This window comes from Macaca nemestrina, chromosome 7 (assembly GCF_043159975.1).
Source record: "Macaca nemestrina isolate mMacNem1 chromosome 7, mMacNem.hap1, whole genome shotgun sequence".
NCBI classification, from domain to species: domain Eukaryota; kingdom Metazoa; phylum Chordata; class Mammalia; order Primates; family Cercopithecidae; genus Macaca; species Macaca nemestrina.
In genome coordinates this window covers 98,794,258-98,813,201 of record NC_092131.1, presented here as the reverse complement: position 1 = coordinate 98,813,201, position 18,944 = coordinate 98,794,258, and the positions used below count along the sequence as shown (strand labels likewise).

The window sequence follows — 18,944 nt, the reverse complement described above, 5'->3', positions numbered from 1 at the left end:
GTCATAAGGGGCCCTTTCAGTACCACTTATCCCTGCAGCCTGGGTAGGGGAGGCATGGGAATGTCAGTCCTCACCACCCACTCCTTCTAGGCAGATGCTCCCAATGCCCCCTCCACCCAGCCCCAAGGCCCAGCTACATGACTGGAGTTTTCATGAGTAAGTTTCACCTATGAGTCCTCTTCTTCCTCACCAAACCTACACCCTTCCCTTTCTGGCCACGTCCTTCACAATGCCCTCCTTCTCTGGGCCCTTCAGGACAGTCTAACACGTTCCTCTTTCTCCTCTTCATCCACTCAGGCCTCCAGTCCTCCCAAGTGGTCCTTCCAGCACCTTCCACAGGTCTCCCCAGCCATCCTGCACCCCCTACACCAGCCACGTAACTATTCATGCATTCTTGGTAAATCCCTGGTACAATCTAATCTGGACCAACATTTCTACAGAAGCCCTGTGATTACTTTACTCCTGTGTTCAAATCCTCCATTTGCTCCTCTCACCCACTACAAATCCCCAAATCCTCCAGCTAGAATTGACTTCCAAAATCCAGCTGCGATGGGAAGGGTGAGCCAGACTCCTCCCCTTCCCCAGCTGCTCATCCTCAGGCAAGACACTTCACCACTTGAGCCTTGGTTTTCTCATCTGTGAAATGGGGATGATAAACCAAAATTAAAATTCTAAGCCCCTCGACCACATGAATGAACCCGTCCTCTCAGGAAGGCTATTGATGGCAATTTGGAATCTCGGCAGTGCCAAAGCTAACCTGAAAAACTAATTCAGGCCATGCTGGGAAGGGTAGGGGGCTGGACATACCTGATTCTACCCTCCTCCCCTTTGGAATTATTGATAGACCCTTTAAGTCTGACAAGAAACATTTACAATCTATTTTCTCCAAAACCTGCTACCTGGAGGCTTCACCTGCATAATAAAACCTTGGTCTCCACAACCACTTATCTTAACCCAGACATTCTAAGTCTTTAGACAATAACTTAACTCTTTCAACCAATTGCCAATCAGAAAATCTTTGAATCCACCTATGGCTTGGAAGCCATCCCCACTTCCAGTTGTCCTGCCTTTTCTGGACCAAACCAATGTACATCTTACATGTATTTGATGTCTCATGTCTCCCTAATATGTATAAAACTAAGCTGTACCCCAACCACCTTGGGCACCTGTTCTCAGGATCTCCTGAGGGCTGAGTCATGGGCCAGTGGCCACTCATATTTGGCTCAGAATAAATCTCTTTAAATATTTTACAGAGCTTGACTCTTTTTGTTGACAGGACTGACAGTACACCACTCATAGGCACGAGGAAAACATATAAAATGCTTATTACAGAGTCCATTACACAGTAAGGCTTAATAAATATTAGTTGTCATTATGGTCATCATCATCACATATTTCCAAGTGATCATTTTTCACAAACCCTACCCTCGGCAAAGCTTGCTTCACCCATCTGGTCCTGGAAGAACCTCTTCTTCCTCCCATCCTGCCAAGTCCTAATAGTCCTCCTCCACCACCATGCCTTCCCAGACTATTCTGGTCCCTAACCAAAGCCACCGTACCCATCCTTTCTCAGTTTATCTAGCACTGCTTTTAATACATGGCTCCCCTGTGGGACTGGATGGCTCCTTATCTGCCAAGTAGAATCATTCAAGGCATAAGTCAAAAATAAAATTCTAAGCCCCCCAGCCAGTTGAACAGACATGGCTGTTCAAACCTGAAAAACTAAATTCCAGGCCTAGACAAGAAAGAAGGTCAGACATGCTGTATTATATCCCTCCCTTTTGGAGTTTAGGCACAAATGACCAGCATCAATAATGAAATAGAGATCATAAGACTGGCAAAACAAGGCTCTTTGTGGCAATAAGATAGCAAATTCCAACCTGATTCTGTATAGCATCACATGACAAATAGCAGGCCCCGAAGGAAATGAAATTTTACCCAAAAATATCTGTGACATAGTTTGAAATGGCCCTGCAAAGCCATCTTTTATGGGGAAATTTTTGCATCTGTAGAGAATCTTCATTAATGCAGCTAGGCCTTTGGTGGATCTAGGAGAGATTAACTAAAAGTCTGACACCTTTTACGGTCTGAAAAGAGACATTTACCACCTATTCTCTCTGAAGCCTGCTACCTGGAGGCTTCATCTACATAACAAGAACCTTGGTCTCCACAACCCCTCTTATCTGAACTCAAGCATTTCTTTCTATTGCCTTCAAGTCTTTAGACAAAGCTTAACTCTTTCAACCAACTGTCAATCAAAACCTCTTTGAATCTGCCTATGGCCTATAGGGTTATAGGCCCCACTTCAAGATGCCCTACCTTTCTGTGCTGAACCAAAGTAAACCATCCATATATTGATTCATGTCTTTGCCTGTAACTTCTATCTCCCTAAAATGTAGAAAGCCAGGCTGAAACCTGACCACCTCAGGCCCATGTTCTCAGGACCTCTTGATATTGTTCCCCAAGCCAATATGGTCACTCATATAGAGTTTGGGGTTTTTGTCAACAAAGGGCATTATCCTATCCCCTAGATTGAGCTGGATGGTCCTTGACCTCTGATGTGTCCCATGGCACCCCTATGTTCACAGTGGGTGCTAACTAAACACCATGGGAAGAACACTATCTACTCAGCCATGTTTTCTCCTAGGTGCTGGGTTCAGTGTTGGGGAGACCTGGCTGGACAGGGCCAAACTCAGCCTACCACATCTTGGAGGCCCAGAAAGGGCCAAGCTGAGCATCCAAGCCCCTAGACTTAAGTCCAGAAACAGATGCACCTGCCTGATAATTGTGGTCATATGGCTGCATCCTCATTTATGGACAGAAGCAAGACCAAAAGGTTGGGTGTAAATTACATCTGTTTTCAGAATCATATTTTTCAATACAACAGGACACTTGGCTGCTTAAAGGAGAGCCAGAGACTTAGTTGACACACTCTCATTCTAAACATCCAATAGCCCTTGGAAGCATGTACTCTAATTAATGATGAGAAACAGCGCCCAGAAAGGTTCAATAAACTGACCGTATCAGACAACCAGCAGGCCTTGAAGCTGAGATTCTCGGCATATCTCAACCCTGGCACCCTTGAAATTCGGGGCTGGATAATTCTTTGGGTGGGGGTGGAGGTGCTGTTCTGTGTACTGTAGTATGTTTAGCAGCATCTTGGCCTCTACCCACTAGATGCCAGTAGTAAATTCTCCCTATCCCTACAGCCGCTCCCCACCCTGACAACCAAAAATGTCTCCAGATATGACAAAATAACACCAGAGGGCAAAATCCTCCCCAGTTAAGAAACATTTGAGCGATCTTGTTCTCTCCCTATACCATGATGTTTTGGAGAATTGAATCTAGGGCTTGCTCTCTACTCTCTTATTTAAAGAATCTGGATTTTGGCTGTATCCAATTTGTTTAACACTTCTTCACTGTGGCATATAATATCAAACATGAAAGAAGATGAACATTTGTCACTTCTATAGTTTTTTCCCTTCAATTCAAAGCCTCGGGCAAGCAATGAGAAATGACTGACTGATGCTAAACAAGTCCCACATCCTTTCTCAAACCTGAAAATGGGGCTGGATCTTCTAACCATGGCTCCACCCAAAATTCCAATTTATTAAAATAACATTGATATACTATTAAATAATAAGCAATGACAAAAAAAATTTAATGGTAACTTTCCCTAAATGCTAAAAGTATTAAGCTTTTATATTTTCTTTTAAATAACTGTTCTTATTACAAATGTAAATACACACACAATAAAAAATTTAGGAAATACAAGATAAGTAGGACAGTTCTCGTCCTTTTCAAAGACCAGGCTTAGTAAAATTAACTAAGCATCTGTGGTTCCAATGTCTTCAGGGCATGGCAGTGTGCACCTTTTCCACTGACAGCTGGGCAACGTCAGACCGTTTAGAATTCAACCTCCCAATCCCTCGGGAAGCACCAAAAGAACCCTCCTTTCAGATAAGAGGATTTTACAGAGATTTTGAAATAAGAAGTGGCTGGGCATGCAGCCAACAGAGATCTGGGAGAAGTGGAGCCTGCATTGTGGAGATGGGAGACTCTCCAAGACTGGGAAAGGATCCCCAGGATGAAAGGAACATTGTGGTTTCAAGGTGGCAGGGTTTTCCTGACTTGCCCCCACTCTGCTCATGAGACACCAGAGCGTAAAGTCAGATTCCTTCCAGAACTCAGACAATAAAGTGTTCTGAGTGAATGTAGGGGCCAAAGGGTACTGATACCAGCAGTCCTTGGCTTATGTGTGTTGTCCTGAATCCATGTAACATCACCAGACGTTTCCCAATATCAAAAAATTAGGAGAAACACAGCTTTTTACTTCCTAGAGACAGCCTCTTTGCTGATTCCCTTTCAGCTCCCATAAACCTGCCAAGTAGCAGACCCAGGGGGTCCACCACACCGGGTGCCTACAGGACTGCTCTCACACATGTGAAGGTACCCGGCAGAGGGCACTCAGTCTCCAACCAGCTTTCCCTCCTTCCGATTTTTGTCTCCTGTGTAAAAACGGTTTGCCTTAATGATGAAATACATTTAAAAAGGTGGACATGATTCTATAGATGGGGAAATCAGATTGATTAAGGAGAACATTTGGAAGAGACAGAGGCTCAACTTTGGTAGAAAATGAAGAAATATAAAACAAAACAATTAATACCAAATTATACCCATCAGATTGGAAAGCATTAGAAAGTCAGACAATACTAAGTGTTGGATATGATGTGAGAATCTGAGAACCCTCAGGCTCTGCAGATGGAAACCTACACTGGTGCCTACTCAAGGAAATCAAGAATGAGCACCCCCCAGGATCCAGAAGCCCCACTCCCAGGTATACACCCCAGATGCTCTCATACTGGTCCTCAGAAAGACACATCCAAGAATGCAGCCAGGAGGTGAGTATACACACAGGGGTATGCAGCATACACACATCATAACTACATGCTTCTGGATTGTAAAAGAATTCAAACTATGCAGAAACATATCACGAATAATAAAAAAATTATAGTCATCCACAATCACAGAGATTTATTTGCACATTCATCTATACATGTTTATAATTTATTTAAATGAGCTGATACATGTCACTTTGTGACCTGTTTCACACTCAAAAATATATAGCAAGTATTATCTCAATGTCATCATTTTTAACAGCTGCATAGTATTCTGCCATAAAGATTACCATAATTTGCTTAACCAATGTCCCATTGTTGGATACTTAGATTACTTAAACTTTTTCACTGTCAAACAGAACTTCTCTGAATATCATTGCAGTGCATCTTGGCTTTCTCTTCTAATCATTAACATTAGAAGCAAAGAATATATAGTGCGGTGGAAAATGTACATCCTTTAAGAATGGAATCGCTTGATTGAAAGTATACATCTTTTTCATTAAAATACATATTCTTTGCTTCTAATTTCCTTGGATCCAAATTTTTTCTGTTGTCTGGTAAGGTGACTCTTTCAGAGAAAACAGACAAATAGGCTAGGACTGCCATTTTATAAGCAATCATACTTACTACACTCCCTTTTATCTACACTGTACAAATTCCTACCTTGCAGGTATCCAGCATCAATCATGCAGCTAGTCTGGCACATTTTGAGAGACATCAGCAATGTAAAATCCTTGAGAGCTCAACATTCTTTTGCTAAAAATATCTTTATTAAATGCCAGCTTGTGCCTGGAACCACACTAGGTATTAGGGAAACACAGAAGATTAATGCCTAGTCCTGCTCAGAAGAAGTTCAGCGACACTTGACTCTGAAGAGATGGAATTCAAAAATCGAATGTGCTTTGGAAGCACAGAGGCGCCCTAGCTGTGGAGGCTTCTCAGAGGAGGCAATGGCAATGATGTCAAACAGCACCGAACTGACCATACAGTCTTAGTGACAGAGGGGACTCCAGGCAGAGGGTTAGAGTGGGACAAGATGCTCAGGCCACGCAATGCCTCCGGAGAACCCCCGGAAGTCCAGCAAAGCAGGAGGCGCACTGAGCAGAGCCGGGATGGGGGCTCAAGAGGGAAGCGGCACCCCGGTCTAAAGAGTCAGCCTTGCCCACACATTAAGGAGTTTGTATGCAGGGAGAATTGGCAGGGAGGGGTGGAAGAAGGATGAGACAGGCATTCCTGCAGACGAGGGAGGATGGACTGGAGAGGGACAAGGTTGGAGGCAGGAACCCCAGCTGAAGAGATATTATTGCAATTCAGGAGCGACAAGGTAGAAACAGTGGCAGGTGGAGAAGCTCCACCAGGGAAGTTGGTGTGGGCAGAGGTGAGACAGTCTCTAGGAGACTCAGGTGGTGGAATTTCCAGGATCGGTGCCTGCATGCTAAGGAGTTGCAGAGGGAGAAAGGAAGGAGGGCCCCCAGCTAGCCCAGCAGGCATTTGGTGAACTGACTAACCAAGGTTACAGGCGAGCTTGGGACAAGGGAAAGGCCACAGTACAGACCGAATAGCACAGATGAGGTGCTGGCCCTGCCTTGGCTACACAGACTTGCAGAGTGTTCTAGAATCTAGCAATGACTTATTCCACTTCCTGGGATACAACTTTCTCATCTGCAAAGAAACATATGGGGACTGTGCACCATAAGGGCCCTTCCAAGCTGTAAAATGTTACAAAGTCCCGTCTAGATCAGAATCTGGGGTGGCAGCTGTCCACCTGAAAATTCACCCTAACAAGATTGCCTTCCTGGGAAGAGACATAGATCATGTCCATAACCAGCTTCTCCTATGAAGTCGTAAACTTCTTTCAACACTCCACACCCAAGCCACTAAAGATCCATCTCTTCCAGGCCAGAGTGCTGGCTTACCCACTCCAACATGAGGTTCGCACCCCTCACATCTGGGTGCATGCTGCCTTCTTTTCTCCCCTACTCCTGAGTAATAAACAGCAGACTAGCAAAATAGTTCAAATACCTTCTAAAAAAGAAATACACAGCCTTGTGGACTCCATGGCCTATTTTGAGCTAAATGTTTCAAACCTCCAGACTCAGAGCTGCTCTAGGCATTAACCTTCACTCCAACTGAACAATCAGGAAGTACGTAAATGACAATGGCACCTCTGCTGGATGGCAGGCCCTCATCAGGCATGGAGACACGAAGATGGACTGGACTTGCCAACCTCCAGGGCTCTCTGCTGAGTGCAGAAGCCAGCATGGCACGGTTGGACTGAAGGATGCACAGATTAGGGATGAGGAGGTCAGAAAATAGTGACCTCATTCAAATGTCCAGGAAAAATATACAGAGGAAGGAGGATGGGAGCTGGGCCTTGGTGGCTGCACGCACTTGTAGAATATAGTTAGGCTAGAAACGGGAAACCACAGAGCATAAGGAGCAAGTGACAAGGGACTAGGCTGAGAAGCGCTGGTTGATGTCTGCATTGTGGACTGGGGCCAGCTTGCAAGGGCCCCGAATGCCACACCCAGGTATTGTCATACCTAGGTAGGGCCACAGGGAGCTGCTAGAGTTTGTAAACAGAGGATTAAGGCCAGGGGGTAGAGTGGGAAGAAGACAGGAGTATTTCAACCCAGAGTACATCAAGGAGACCAGCAGAGTGAGGAACGATGTGGCCTGAGACAAGGCAGGGAATGGTGGGGTGAGCGTGGGACCGTACTTCCCCTTTCTCCATTTTCTCAGACCACTGGCATCTAATTCTACATAGAAGGAAACACCTGGACCCAAAGTCACACACAACTGACAGCAAAGCTCAATACATAGATGGCTCCCAACTCTGCCTTTTCCTGGTCTGTTTTCTGCTCCTGCACTGGAAATGCTTCCCAGGAGAGCAAGCCCTGAAGCCCAACTTCCACAGCTGATCAAACACCAAAGCACAGTGTGTAGGCTTGGAAGCAGAGGGAGGCAGCATTGAACAGCTGACACACACACCCAGACTTCCAGGCGGGCGGGCCTCAGTAACAGGACAGGTTTGGTTCATTTCCTGCAAAAACAGGATTTCCCAGGCATTAAAGGAAATGTCCTTGCATTCCTCTTACCCCTGTCCCCCAGGATGGACAGGGATCAAGGACCTGGGACATCCTTCCTAATTTGCCAGACACTTTATCCCTGAACGTGAGCAACCTACAAAAGGCTCTCCAAGATCCCTCGTGCCCCTGTGAATGTTCATCTAATGCAACTTAGGCAGGAGCCTAAGAAAGTCGTCTGCGTACCCCACTAACAGAAAGTAAGGGAGGCCACCAAGGGTCACCAAGAATCCTGAAGCCCAGCTCCAACCCCTGGTGCAAAACACCCCTCCAGTGTAATCCTGCAGGCAATTCTCCCACCCCCCACGCTAGAAACTGCTTCTTTCAGTAGCAAAAAAAAAAAAAAAGAAGAAGAAGAAGAAGAAGAAGAAAAGAAGAAGAAGGAGAAGGAGAAGGAAGAAAGAAGAAAGAAAAAAGAGAAAGAAAAAGTAGGCGCGGCGTGAGGGAGCTGCAGATGGTAGAAAGGAGAAGGAGTAGCGAGATTAAAGTTACACAGGTCCGGGTTCATATCCTACCTCCACCACTGAGTTTACTTAGATAAGCCATTTTGCCTCTGAAAATGTTTTCCTCATCTGTGAAATGATTATAAAAATAAATTATGGAAAAAGCTGTCAGAATTCGGAGCACTCTTGTTAGTGTTCAGCATTAGCAGAAAGTCAACAAATGGAACCAAATATTTATTTTATATATATAGTTAAAGAGAGGAAAGAAAATTCCTAAAACGTGTACCAGGAAAATCCAGACGAGCCCACCCCGGCCCCCCACCCACCCTCCCGGGCAGGGCAGGAGGCACACGTCTGGCTGGGGCGCACCAGGGCACCTGTGCGTGCAGGTGGGGCGGGCGCGCGGCGACAGCAGGTTGGCAATGCCGCCCTGTCGACCGGCGGGGGAAGGAAGAGGGCGGGAGGCCCACCTGAAGACGCGCAGCAGCAGGCAGGCGATGAGGAGGGTGGTGAAGGCGAACGCCACGATCACGGCCGCCTTGAGGGTGGGTAGGTCGCGGAGGAGGGTGGAAATGCGGGTCACCAAGGCGTCGCCGCTGCTGTTGGAGCTGCCGCTGCCGCCCGCCGCCCCAAACCCAATCCGTGTAGTGTTCCCGGGCCCCGGGCCGGGAGGTGGCCGCGACTCGCGCTCGGGTTCCGGCCGCGGCGCGGAGATGGACTCGGCTCTGTTGGCGCGAGCGGCAGGAGCTGCCAGGAGCGCGAGCAGCAGCAGCGGCAGGAGCTGAGCGGGCGGCGGCACCGCGCGCATAGTGCGGTGGGTCGGCGCAGGATCAGGCAGGGCGCGCGCGGCTGAGCCCCAGGATCCGCACCAGCACGGAGGCCTGCACCGGGGGATCCTGCAGCGGAGGCGGCTGCGCGGTGCTTGGCAGGAAGCTGCGGCGCCCGGAAGAGCCCGCGCCACCGCCGCCGCCACCACCAACACGTTGCAAGGAGTCATTCGACGGGCCGCGGCCCCACGTGGGCGGGGCAGGCCGCCCGGCCTGGGTCCCAGCTGCGCTCCGCCCGCCCGCGACCCCAATTCCTTGGGACCTGAGACCCCGTGGTGAAGCAGCAACTGCCACGATGACGCTCGTGCTGGCCCTGTGATGCAAGTTTCACGTGTTTTATTTATTTCATTTAATTCTACAACCCCCTTTGAAGACAGGTATTCTGTTATCCACATTTGATAGTCGACTTAGTACCCAAAGAGCCAGCTCACAGCAACCCCGATTGTATCAGACTAAGAATCAAAGACTATGGGACCTAGAAGTAGACTCCCATTTTGCAGATCAAAAACTGAAGCCGACAGTGGTTGCCTGATGTCCTATGTGACGCATAATTTCAGTATCTCTCCTAATTTCCCTCTTTCTCAAAAGGAGTTTCTTATTTCCTGCGCCTCTGCTTATGAACCGGACTGGGATGTGAATCTCTGCATTCATACCTTTGCTGCGGAACACCAGTTGGTGTGGTTAATGCCCTCCTGCCTGGCTGAAGTTTCTCCAGGGAATAGTTGGCTTGCTGCCTCTGGTTTGTAACAAAGCTAAATGATGCTTAGGTGAAGAAAGACAATTAAGGAGTTTCTAGTGGGAGGTCCAAAGGTGGGAATTGATGGGGGCACAGAGCCCCTACCTGAAGTACTAGAAGCCATTCCCAGGGCTTCAGGGTTCCCCTTTTACACTGCAGATGGGTCCTGGCAGGAAGCTTTTCAGTGGTGGGTAAACAGTTAAACACACATGACAAGGTCCCAGGGACCTTAAACGACCCATTTCTGGTCCTGCTGGAAAAAGAGACAAATATAGTACAGTGTATTCGTTGTCTATTGCAGCATAACAAATTGCCCTAAAACCTAGCAGCTTAAAACAACATGCATTTAGTATCTCACAGTCTGTGGGTCAGGAAACTGACCATAGGTTACCTGGGTCCTCTGCTTCAGGGCCTCTCCCAAAGGTACAATCAAGGTGTCAGCTGGGGCTGGGGTGTCCTCTGAAGGCTCAGCTGGGGAAGGATCTGCTTCCAAGCTCAATCAGCATTTTTTGGCCAGATTCAGCCCTGCACTGGCTGTTGGACTGGAGCCTCAGTTCCCCTGGGGCAGTTGGCCAAAGGCTGCCCTCAGTTCCTTGGCATGGGGCCCTTCCAACATAGCAACTTGCTTCATCAAAGTGTGCAAGTCAAGATAGCAATAGAAAGAGTCACCTAGCAAGACAGAAGTCATTGTCTTATGAAACCTCATCACAGAAGTGACATTCTCACACCTTTGTCATATTCTGGTGGTTAGAAGCAAGTCACAGGTTTCATCCACACACAAGCAGAAGGAATTACACAATGGCATGAATATCAGGAAGCAGGGATCATTGGGGCCATCCTAGAAGCTGCCTGCCACATACAGTGTAATTCATTTTGATTTGGGGAGATGGACAACAATCGGATTATCAGAAGCCATCATCCAGAAGGTACTTTTGAAATGCATGTTAAATATGCATGTCATGTTAAATATGTCCCAGTGATATGAGATATGGATAGATCACATAATTTAGGTCTCTTCTAACTCTGAAACATACCTTCTGGTATGTTAAAAATGTTGCATTAGTAAAAAGTCAACATCATCATATCAGTATGATAGAAGATGTAAAAGAAAATTTTTAAAGAAATACCTCTGAGTCCATGATTTTGGAGCACTGTTCTCCAGGGCATAAACCTCAGCCATCACAGCCTCTTATTTTTGTATTTTTGTACTTATCAGAAATTCCTGCACGATATAGCAAAGAGGTCCTGGGCTTTGAGCCTCTTAGCCAGGATGAAAGGTTTGACCACTGAATGGCCTTGGCCAAGTATTTAACCACTGAATGCCAGGTTTCTAATACCTGAAATAGGCTGGGTGCGGTGGCTCACGCCTGTAATCCCAGCACTTTGGGAGGCCAAGGTGGGCGGATCACCTGAGGTCAGGAGTTTGAGACCAGCCTGACCAACATGGTGAAACCCCTGTCCCTACTAAAAATAAAAAATTAGCTGGGTGTGGTGGTGCATGCCTGTGTTCCCAGCTATTCAGGAGGCTGAGGCAGGAGAATCGCTTGAACCCAGGAGGCAGAGGTTGCAGTGAACTGAGATCGCACCATTGCACTCCAATCTGGACAACAAAAGCAAAACTCCATCTCAAAAAAAAAAAAAAAATCTGAAGTAGGGACAAATAGTACCCAGCTCAAGGCCACTGGGAGCTTCCACAGAACAGAGAAAATATCAGTGCTATTTTCCTTATTTTGCCACAATTTGTGGACTGATGGTCTACATCAGTCATTAAACAATGCTTGATTGTTTAATGTTAACCTCAAGAATGTAGAAAGCATAAATGTTAGACTTTTTTCATAAAGTGAAACTTTAGAATCTTTCCTTCTAATCATTTGCTTACTTAAAAATTGCCCTCAATTAGAGTTCCTTAAAAACATTTTAATTCAAATAACCATAAACAATGACATTTTTAACATGGTAAATGGGCAACAAAACCAAATCTGGTTGATTTCAAAGAAGGGGAGATTATTGGAAGCATGTCATGTTGCTTCCAGAAATGACTGTAAGCTAAAGCAGAAATTCTAACAGTGGGATTTGTGGACTCCTGGGGTCTCTCAGATCCTTTCAGGGAATCTTCGAAGTGAAAACTAATTCCATAATGATAAGATGTTATGTGTCTTTTTCACTATGTTGACATTTGCACCAATAGTGCAAAAGCAACAGTGAGGAAAACTGATGGTGCCTTAGCACAAATCAAGGTAAACAATATTCATAGTCATTGTATTCTTCACAACTATACACTATAGGAAAAAAAAATCAGTTTCACTTTAGAATGCCCTTCAGGTAGCCATGAAAATATTAAAATCTTGACCCTTGAGACCCTTTTAATATTATACATGATGAAATGAGAAATAGGAATAAATCACTTCTGCTGTACACTTACGCATAATGATTGACTCAAGAAAAAGTATGTTTACAATTCCTAGAGTTGCAAACTGAACTAGCCACTTTTTTCGTGGAACAACATTTTTAATTAAGAGAGTGACTGATAAACTTTACACTTGGCCTTTGGCAGGCATTTTGTCAAAAATGAGCAAAATGAGGCTGTCACTTCAGGGACACCCACTGACAGTATTGTAGCCAATGACAAAATGCAAGCCTTCAGGTGAAAATTAGAATTTTTAAGAAAACTTGTCAATTAGGATGTTTTTGCTATGAACTTGACAGCTTCCCAATGCTTCAAAATTTTTATGATGATCTTGGTGGTGATATTAGAAAGTATGGGTTTTTTATATTATGTAATGAAACATATCAAAATTTGAAAGATTTGCATAAATTTTTCCAAATGGCCAATGCACAGTGTTACAAACTCATTTCTGAGTAAATGATCCACTCAAAGTATAAGACAGACCAATAGATTCTGATGAAACAAAATATAAAATATTCATTGCATGGTTTCATATTCCACATTGCAAATAATCTTTAAGAAACTACTACCTGCAAATTTTGGTATAGTATCAAAGAAGAATCTCCACAACTACCTGAAAAGGCTACTAAAATTTTCCTCTCTTTTCTGACTAAATATATAGGTGAGGCTGGATTTTCTTTTTTCTTTTTTTTTTTTTTTTTTTTTTTTTTGAGACGGAGTCTCGCTGTGTCTCCCAGGCTGGAGTGCAGTGGCACGATCTCGGCTCACTGCAAGCTCCGCCTCCCGGGTTTACGCCATTCTCCTGCCTCAGCCTCCGAGTAGCTGGGACTACAGGCGCCCGCCGGCACGCCCGGCTAGTTTTTTGTATTTTTAGTAGAGACGGGGTTTCACCATGTTAGCCAGGATGGTCTCGATCTCCTGACCTCGTGATCCACCCGCCTCGGCCTCCAAAAGTGCTGGGATTACAGGCTTGAGACACCGCGCCAGGCCGAGGCTGGATTTTCTTCATGTTCTTCAACCAAAACAACCAACTGCAACAGATTGAATGCAAAAGCAGATATGAGAATCCAGCTATTTTCTATTAAGCCATACATTAGAGAGATTTGCAAAAAAAGTTAAAGAAAGGCATGCTTCTCTCTAATATTTTTGTTTTAGAAAATTAGTTATTTTTCATTAAAATATCTTTCATTTTTTTTGGTAGAGACAGGATCTTGCTATGTTGCCCAGGCTGGTCTTGGATTCCTGGCCTTAAGCCATCCTTTGGCTTCAGCACCCCTAAAGCACTGGGGTTACAGGCATGAGCCACTGTACCCAGCCAAAAAATATCTTATTGATGTTAATATGCTAATGTATTATTTTTGTTTTTAAATGAATTTTAAAATATTTTAGACTTCATTTTAATTTATAATGCAGCAAATATCAATATGTATATTGATATAAAACAAAATAAACCAAAGCTCTTCGAGGTCCTCAATATTTCTTAGAATGGAAAAGATTCCTGAGACCAAAAAGTTATCTAAGAAATGCTAACTTCAGAGGAACAAGCTTAGGGAAACAAAACCAAACCAAACAAGCAAACCAATTAGGATACTTTCTGCTATAAAAAAACAGAAAATTCAACCTGAGCTGACTTAAATAAAAAAGGAAATTTCACCCCAATTACTCTGATGTGATTGTTACACATGCGATCAGAACATCACATGTACTCCATGAATATATACATGACTATGATGTGCCCGTAATATTTTTTAAATTATTTACATAAAATGTTTTTTTAAATCACATTGTACCAAAACTAAAAGATGAAAATGAAATCTCTTCTTGCACATAAAGGAAGTGCCTGGGAGGGGAGGTTTCAGGATTGGTTCATTCAGCCATGTGCATAATGTCAAGGGTCCTAAATCTTTCAATCTCTCCACTGCTGGCCACAGCATTGACTTCAACCTTAGAAGGGTGGCCGCCTGGTCACAAGATCCACAAGGATAGCTGGAGTGGCAATCAGGGTGGAATGCTTTCTTGCTCACATATAGCAGGTGAGAGAGGAAAATACTTTTTCCAACTATGGAACATAAACCCTCCTCTCAGTCTGATCAGTCCATCTTGAGTCACAGCCCGAGGACTATCATGCCCTGATTGGACCTTGGAACTACGGTTAGTTCCACCCCCCTCCCTAGGAAAATTAAAGAAAAAGAAAAGGTTGTGTTGGGAACAAAGGGGAAGACATGGATACTTAACAGGCTGCAACGCCCATTCCAACAAGCAAGAAACAAGGAACTGAGTCTGTCTGGATTTATAGAACCAAAGCCAAAATCAGACCCAGGAAGGATCTGGTTAGGAAACAGCACTGTCCAGCAGATGTCTCGCAGGCTCCACCATCACCACTGCCTCCTAAAGCCACCAGACAGTAGATGCCACTACTGTGACCATGGCTCAAAGAGTGCATTTTTATTTATTTATTTATTTATTTTTTTGAGACAGGGTCTCACTCACTCTGTTGTCCAGGCTGGAGTGCAGTGGCACGATCTCAGATCTTGGCTCACTGCAACCTCTGCCTCCCAGGTTCAAGCAATTCTCACACCTCAGATCAGCTTCCTGAGTAGCTGGGACTACAGGCATGTGCCACCACTCCTGGCCAATTTTTGGTAGAGAGAGGGTTTCACCATGTTGGCCAGGCTGGTCTCAAACTCCTGACCTCAAGTGATCTGCCCACGTGGGCCTCCCAAAGTGCTGGGATAACAAGTGTGAGCCAATGCACCAGGCTTGTAAGAGTGTCTCCTTAACTGCCTGTGAATTCCATCACTGGCTTGAAATTAAAAGTCCTAAAATGCAGCATCCGATTGGCTACCTCAGTCACGTGGCACTGTCCAAGAAGGGGAGAGGGCATATCCCATTCTCTTCATCTTCCAAACGGGAAGAGGGGGGTCCTCCTCCACCAAGGATCACACCACTGGGTAGTCTACCACAATAAGGACATCTGGATGTGGGTAGCCAAAGCCAAAACTAGTAAACGGCCACTTCAAACACAGATGAAAATTCTTCAGAAATAATTAGATCAAAAAAGTAAGTAGATAGTTTTTTTTAAATAAATAAATAAATACGAGACAGGATCTTGCTGTGTTGCCCAGGCTGGTCTTGAATTCCTGGGCTCAAGTGATCCTCCTGTCTTGGCCTCCCAAAGTGCTGGGATTATAGGGATGAGCCACCACGCCCAGCCAAGGTGGGTAGATATTGATGAGAGAGATATAAAGATAGATAGATAGATGTTAGAGATAAAGGATAGAGAGGTGATAGATGGGCATATAGGTAGGAGAGAGATATTTATACATATTTTCTATATACTGTACATATTCATATATGCACATATATATTTTTATATGCACAATAAATACAAGTCATTTAATTCCAGTACACCATTTACTAACTGTGTGATCTTGTTTAAACCTCCTTATGCCTCAGTTTCCTCATCTGTAAAATAGGGCTAATAAAAGGACCTATCTCATGACAATATTTCAAGGACCAAATAAGTTAACACTTGTAACATGCTTAGCAAAATATCTTAAAAATGGTAAGTGCTCAGCAAATGTTAATTATTAATAAAATATCAGAGGAATGAAGAAGGATCATTGAAATGGCAGAAAACATTTAACTGTAAATCATTTTTCCAGCCTTCAAGGTTCACCAATATCTGAGGGAGGGAGTTTCCGATGCCCTGCCTGGGACACCTCCAGGAGACAACAGCTATGGAGCAAAGCTAGATCCCTGAGTTGTTAATGTCTAAACCACCTTGGAATTCAGAGCAGGAACACCCTTTGGACACCTCTCACCTATTTGCTGTTTTATACATAGGTAGCCCACAGGAAATAGGTCTCAGTGAAGTAAACTAACCGTTTGGAAGACAGACATTCTCTATTCTCTGTGACTAGCAGCTAACTTAAAACAGTAGGACACAGGAAAATATATTGGAAGAAAATATACCAACATGGTTTGGTTTGGTTTCGTTTGGTTTGGGATGGAGTCTCTCTGTCGCCCAGGCTGGAGTGCAGTGGCCAATCATGGCTCATTGCAACCTCCACCTCCCAGGTTCAGGCCATCCTCGTGCCTCAGCCTCCCGAGTAGCTGAGATTACAGGCACGCACCACCACACCTGGCTAATTTTTTGTATTTTTAGTAGAGACAGGGTTTCACCGTGTTGGCCAGATTGGTATTGAATTCCTAGGCTCAAGTGATCCGCCCACCTCGGCCTCCCGAAGTGCTAGGATTACAGGCATGAGCCACAGTGCCCAGCCCTGGAAATATACCAACATGTTAATAGCAATTATCCCTAGATGTGGGATCATGGGGCATTTGTTTTGTCTTTATTGTATCAGACTTTTCTAGGCTCTGTAATAAATATGTACTAATTTTGCAGTTTTCTTACATGCAGTACATATATTAATCTTAACTATTTTATTTCCTAAAATGAATATGACATGACTTACCTTTGTTTTTAACATACCCTCAGGCAAAGGGCTTACAAAGATGACCAGAGATCAAACTCTGGAGCATGCGTAAGGAGAATGTGAGAGGCAGACTCTCCCTGCTGCACCCCACGCTGCTGACACAGTGTAGTGAAAATAATTTTTAAGGGTAGGCTGAAGAGGGGTAAGGAAATTCCAGATAACAATGTCCACTATGCATTGAGCTTTGCGCATAATCACACATACCTTTCAACCCTATGGGAAATAGACATTAGCATCCCTATTTTGCAGAGGAGGAAACAGAGGCTTGTCAATTTAGGGACTTGAGAGAGGCACATGTGCGTGGGCAGTGGAAGAAAGGTCTGGCCTGGTAAGGGGGTCCCCGTCAGCCTTGGGGAGTTATTTCTATTCCAATTTGGAGGAGCTGCTGACTACAAATCTACCTGAGAGGGACCCACAGCAAAGGAGTGGAGGGGAAACCCAAGACAACTCAGCCAGAAACCCAGCAAGCAACCCCACAGAGTGTTCCAGCCCATCTTTCATTTCTTCCTAGATGTCAGCAGCACTCATGTCATCTGGAAGGCTTCTTCCCACAGCAACAGATATTTTTTGTGCCCTTGTTATGGGCTGGGCACTTTCGGGAAAAGAATAAATATAAAGCATGTGGCCTCTAGCCGTAAGCATGGCCATTCTGATTTGCAGACAAGATATGTTAACTGTTGAGCTAATCACTAGTAAATAACATTTGCAGACCCAAGAGACAAGGATGGGAAGGAGTAGAGGATCCGTCCTAAGTATATTCCACAGTCATTGCTAGAGACGTTCAGAATCAGGAACTCGTGTTTGTTGCATGCCCACTGTGTGCCACACTCACCTCACGTGCGTCTCATTAGTCCTCACAGCAACCCTCTGTACCCCATCATAGCCTCCCGGGTTAACGTGCAAGTAAATGAAGGTCTGCGGGGTCCTACAGTGTCTAGGGTCACACCAGCACCAGGGCACAGACCCTGAGCTCAGTCTTTCCAACTCCTAATCGAGACTGGGGTTGTCTCCAAAGACGGTGGGGCATTGATCCATTAAAAATATCCTGTCTCGCTCCATGGTGCTGGGAATATCAGAGAGTACCTTTGGAAGAGTAGAGCTGAGTAGCAGGAGAACCCTCTGGAACCCCAGTGAAACCTCCTGTGTGCAGGCCACAAGCACTCGTATAAAGAGCAGGCCCCAAATACTAGTGAAATGTCATGATCAAATCCACTTCTCAGATACGCTCCTTTATACACAGTTGTTATCATCCACATAATAAAAGGAATTGGGATTTCCCTCATTTGTCTTAAGTCTTTGCACAATTTCCTCCCACCTTTCCTGGGCCTGCTGGGAGGCTCTGCACAACCCCACTGGGTGGAAGGCAGAGTAGGCGGGGAACCCTGGGCCTGGCAGTTCTGTTACAATACTGTGTCACAACACAGACAGATGGGGTGGCCAGAGTCAGGCAGAGAGAGGCAGGGTGTGTCAGGTGGCTCTCCTGCCCTGCCTGTGCACACACATGCTGGAACCCTGGTACTGTACTCAGCTTTCAATTGAGACGAGAGGAAGAATAAACGAGGGACAATTCATCCTAACAACTCAGGACAGCGGCCAACCCTCTGGTTTGCCTGGGTCTGAGAGATTTCCAAGGATGCAGGACTCTGTTTTTAAAGCCAGGTTAGTCCCAGACAAACCAAGAAGAGCTGGTCACCTCAGCTGACTCCTCTACCCTCAGGTAATGCAGCCCCTTGCCTTTATAGTCTCTGGTCCTTCCTCAGCCCACACGCGTGCCCCGCCCCTCTGTGTCTGAGCAGGCAGGCAAGCTTGAATACCAGCTAATATTTATTGAGCATTTACTTAGCGTCAGGCACTTTACATCAGGCCTAGGGAGAAAATACGGTTATCACCTCCTGTCACGGATGAAGAAGCTGAGGCTGACAGAGTTAGTGTATACAAATAATTCCATAAAACCAGCTTCTACGCACACTGGAGCTTATAAAGGTCTCCATACTTTGCCTTCCCAAGTTTGCCAGAGAGGGAGACAGAAAAAGAAAGAGAGAGAAAAT

At 45.2% G+C, this 18,944-nt stretch overlaps 1 protein-coding gene and 1 long non-coding RNA gene across 2 annotated transcripts in view; one reads left to right on the top strand and one right to left on the bottom strand.

Annotated features, from left to right (window-relative positions):
* The window catches only part of LOC105479352 (family with sequence similarity 174 member B), a 37,171-nt gene extending 27,810 nt beyond the window's left edge, over positions 1–9,361 (bottom strand). Inside the window, exon 1 of the mRNA XM_011737299.3 lies at positions 8,898–9,361. Coding sequence (XP_011735601.1) covers positions 8,898–9,235 — 338 coding nt within the window. The 5' untranslated portion in view covers positions 9,236–9,361. The remainder of the gene's footprint in view (positions 1–8,897) is intronic.
* Positions 81–3,981, top strand: LOC105479350 (uncharacterized). Its single transcript, XR_985824.3, has 3 exons — positions 81–156; positions 2,648–2,836; positions 3,856–3,981. It is a non-coding gene; the product is annotated as an uncharacterized lncRNA (long non-coding RNA).
* Positions 9,362–18,944: the final 9,583 nt, after the last annotated feature.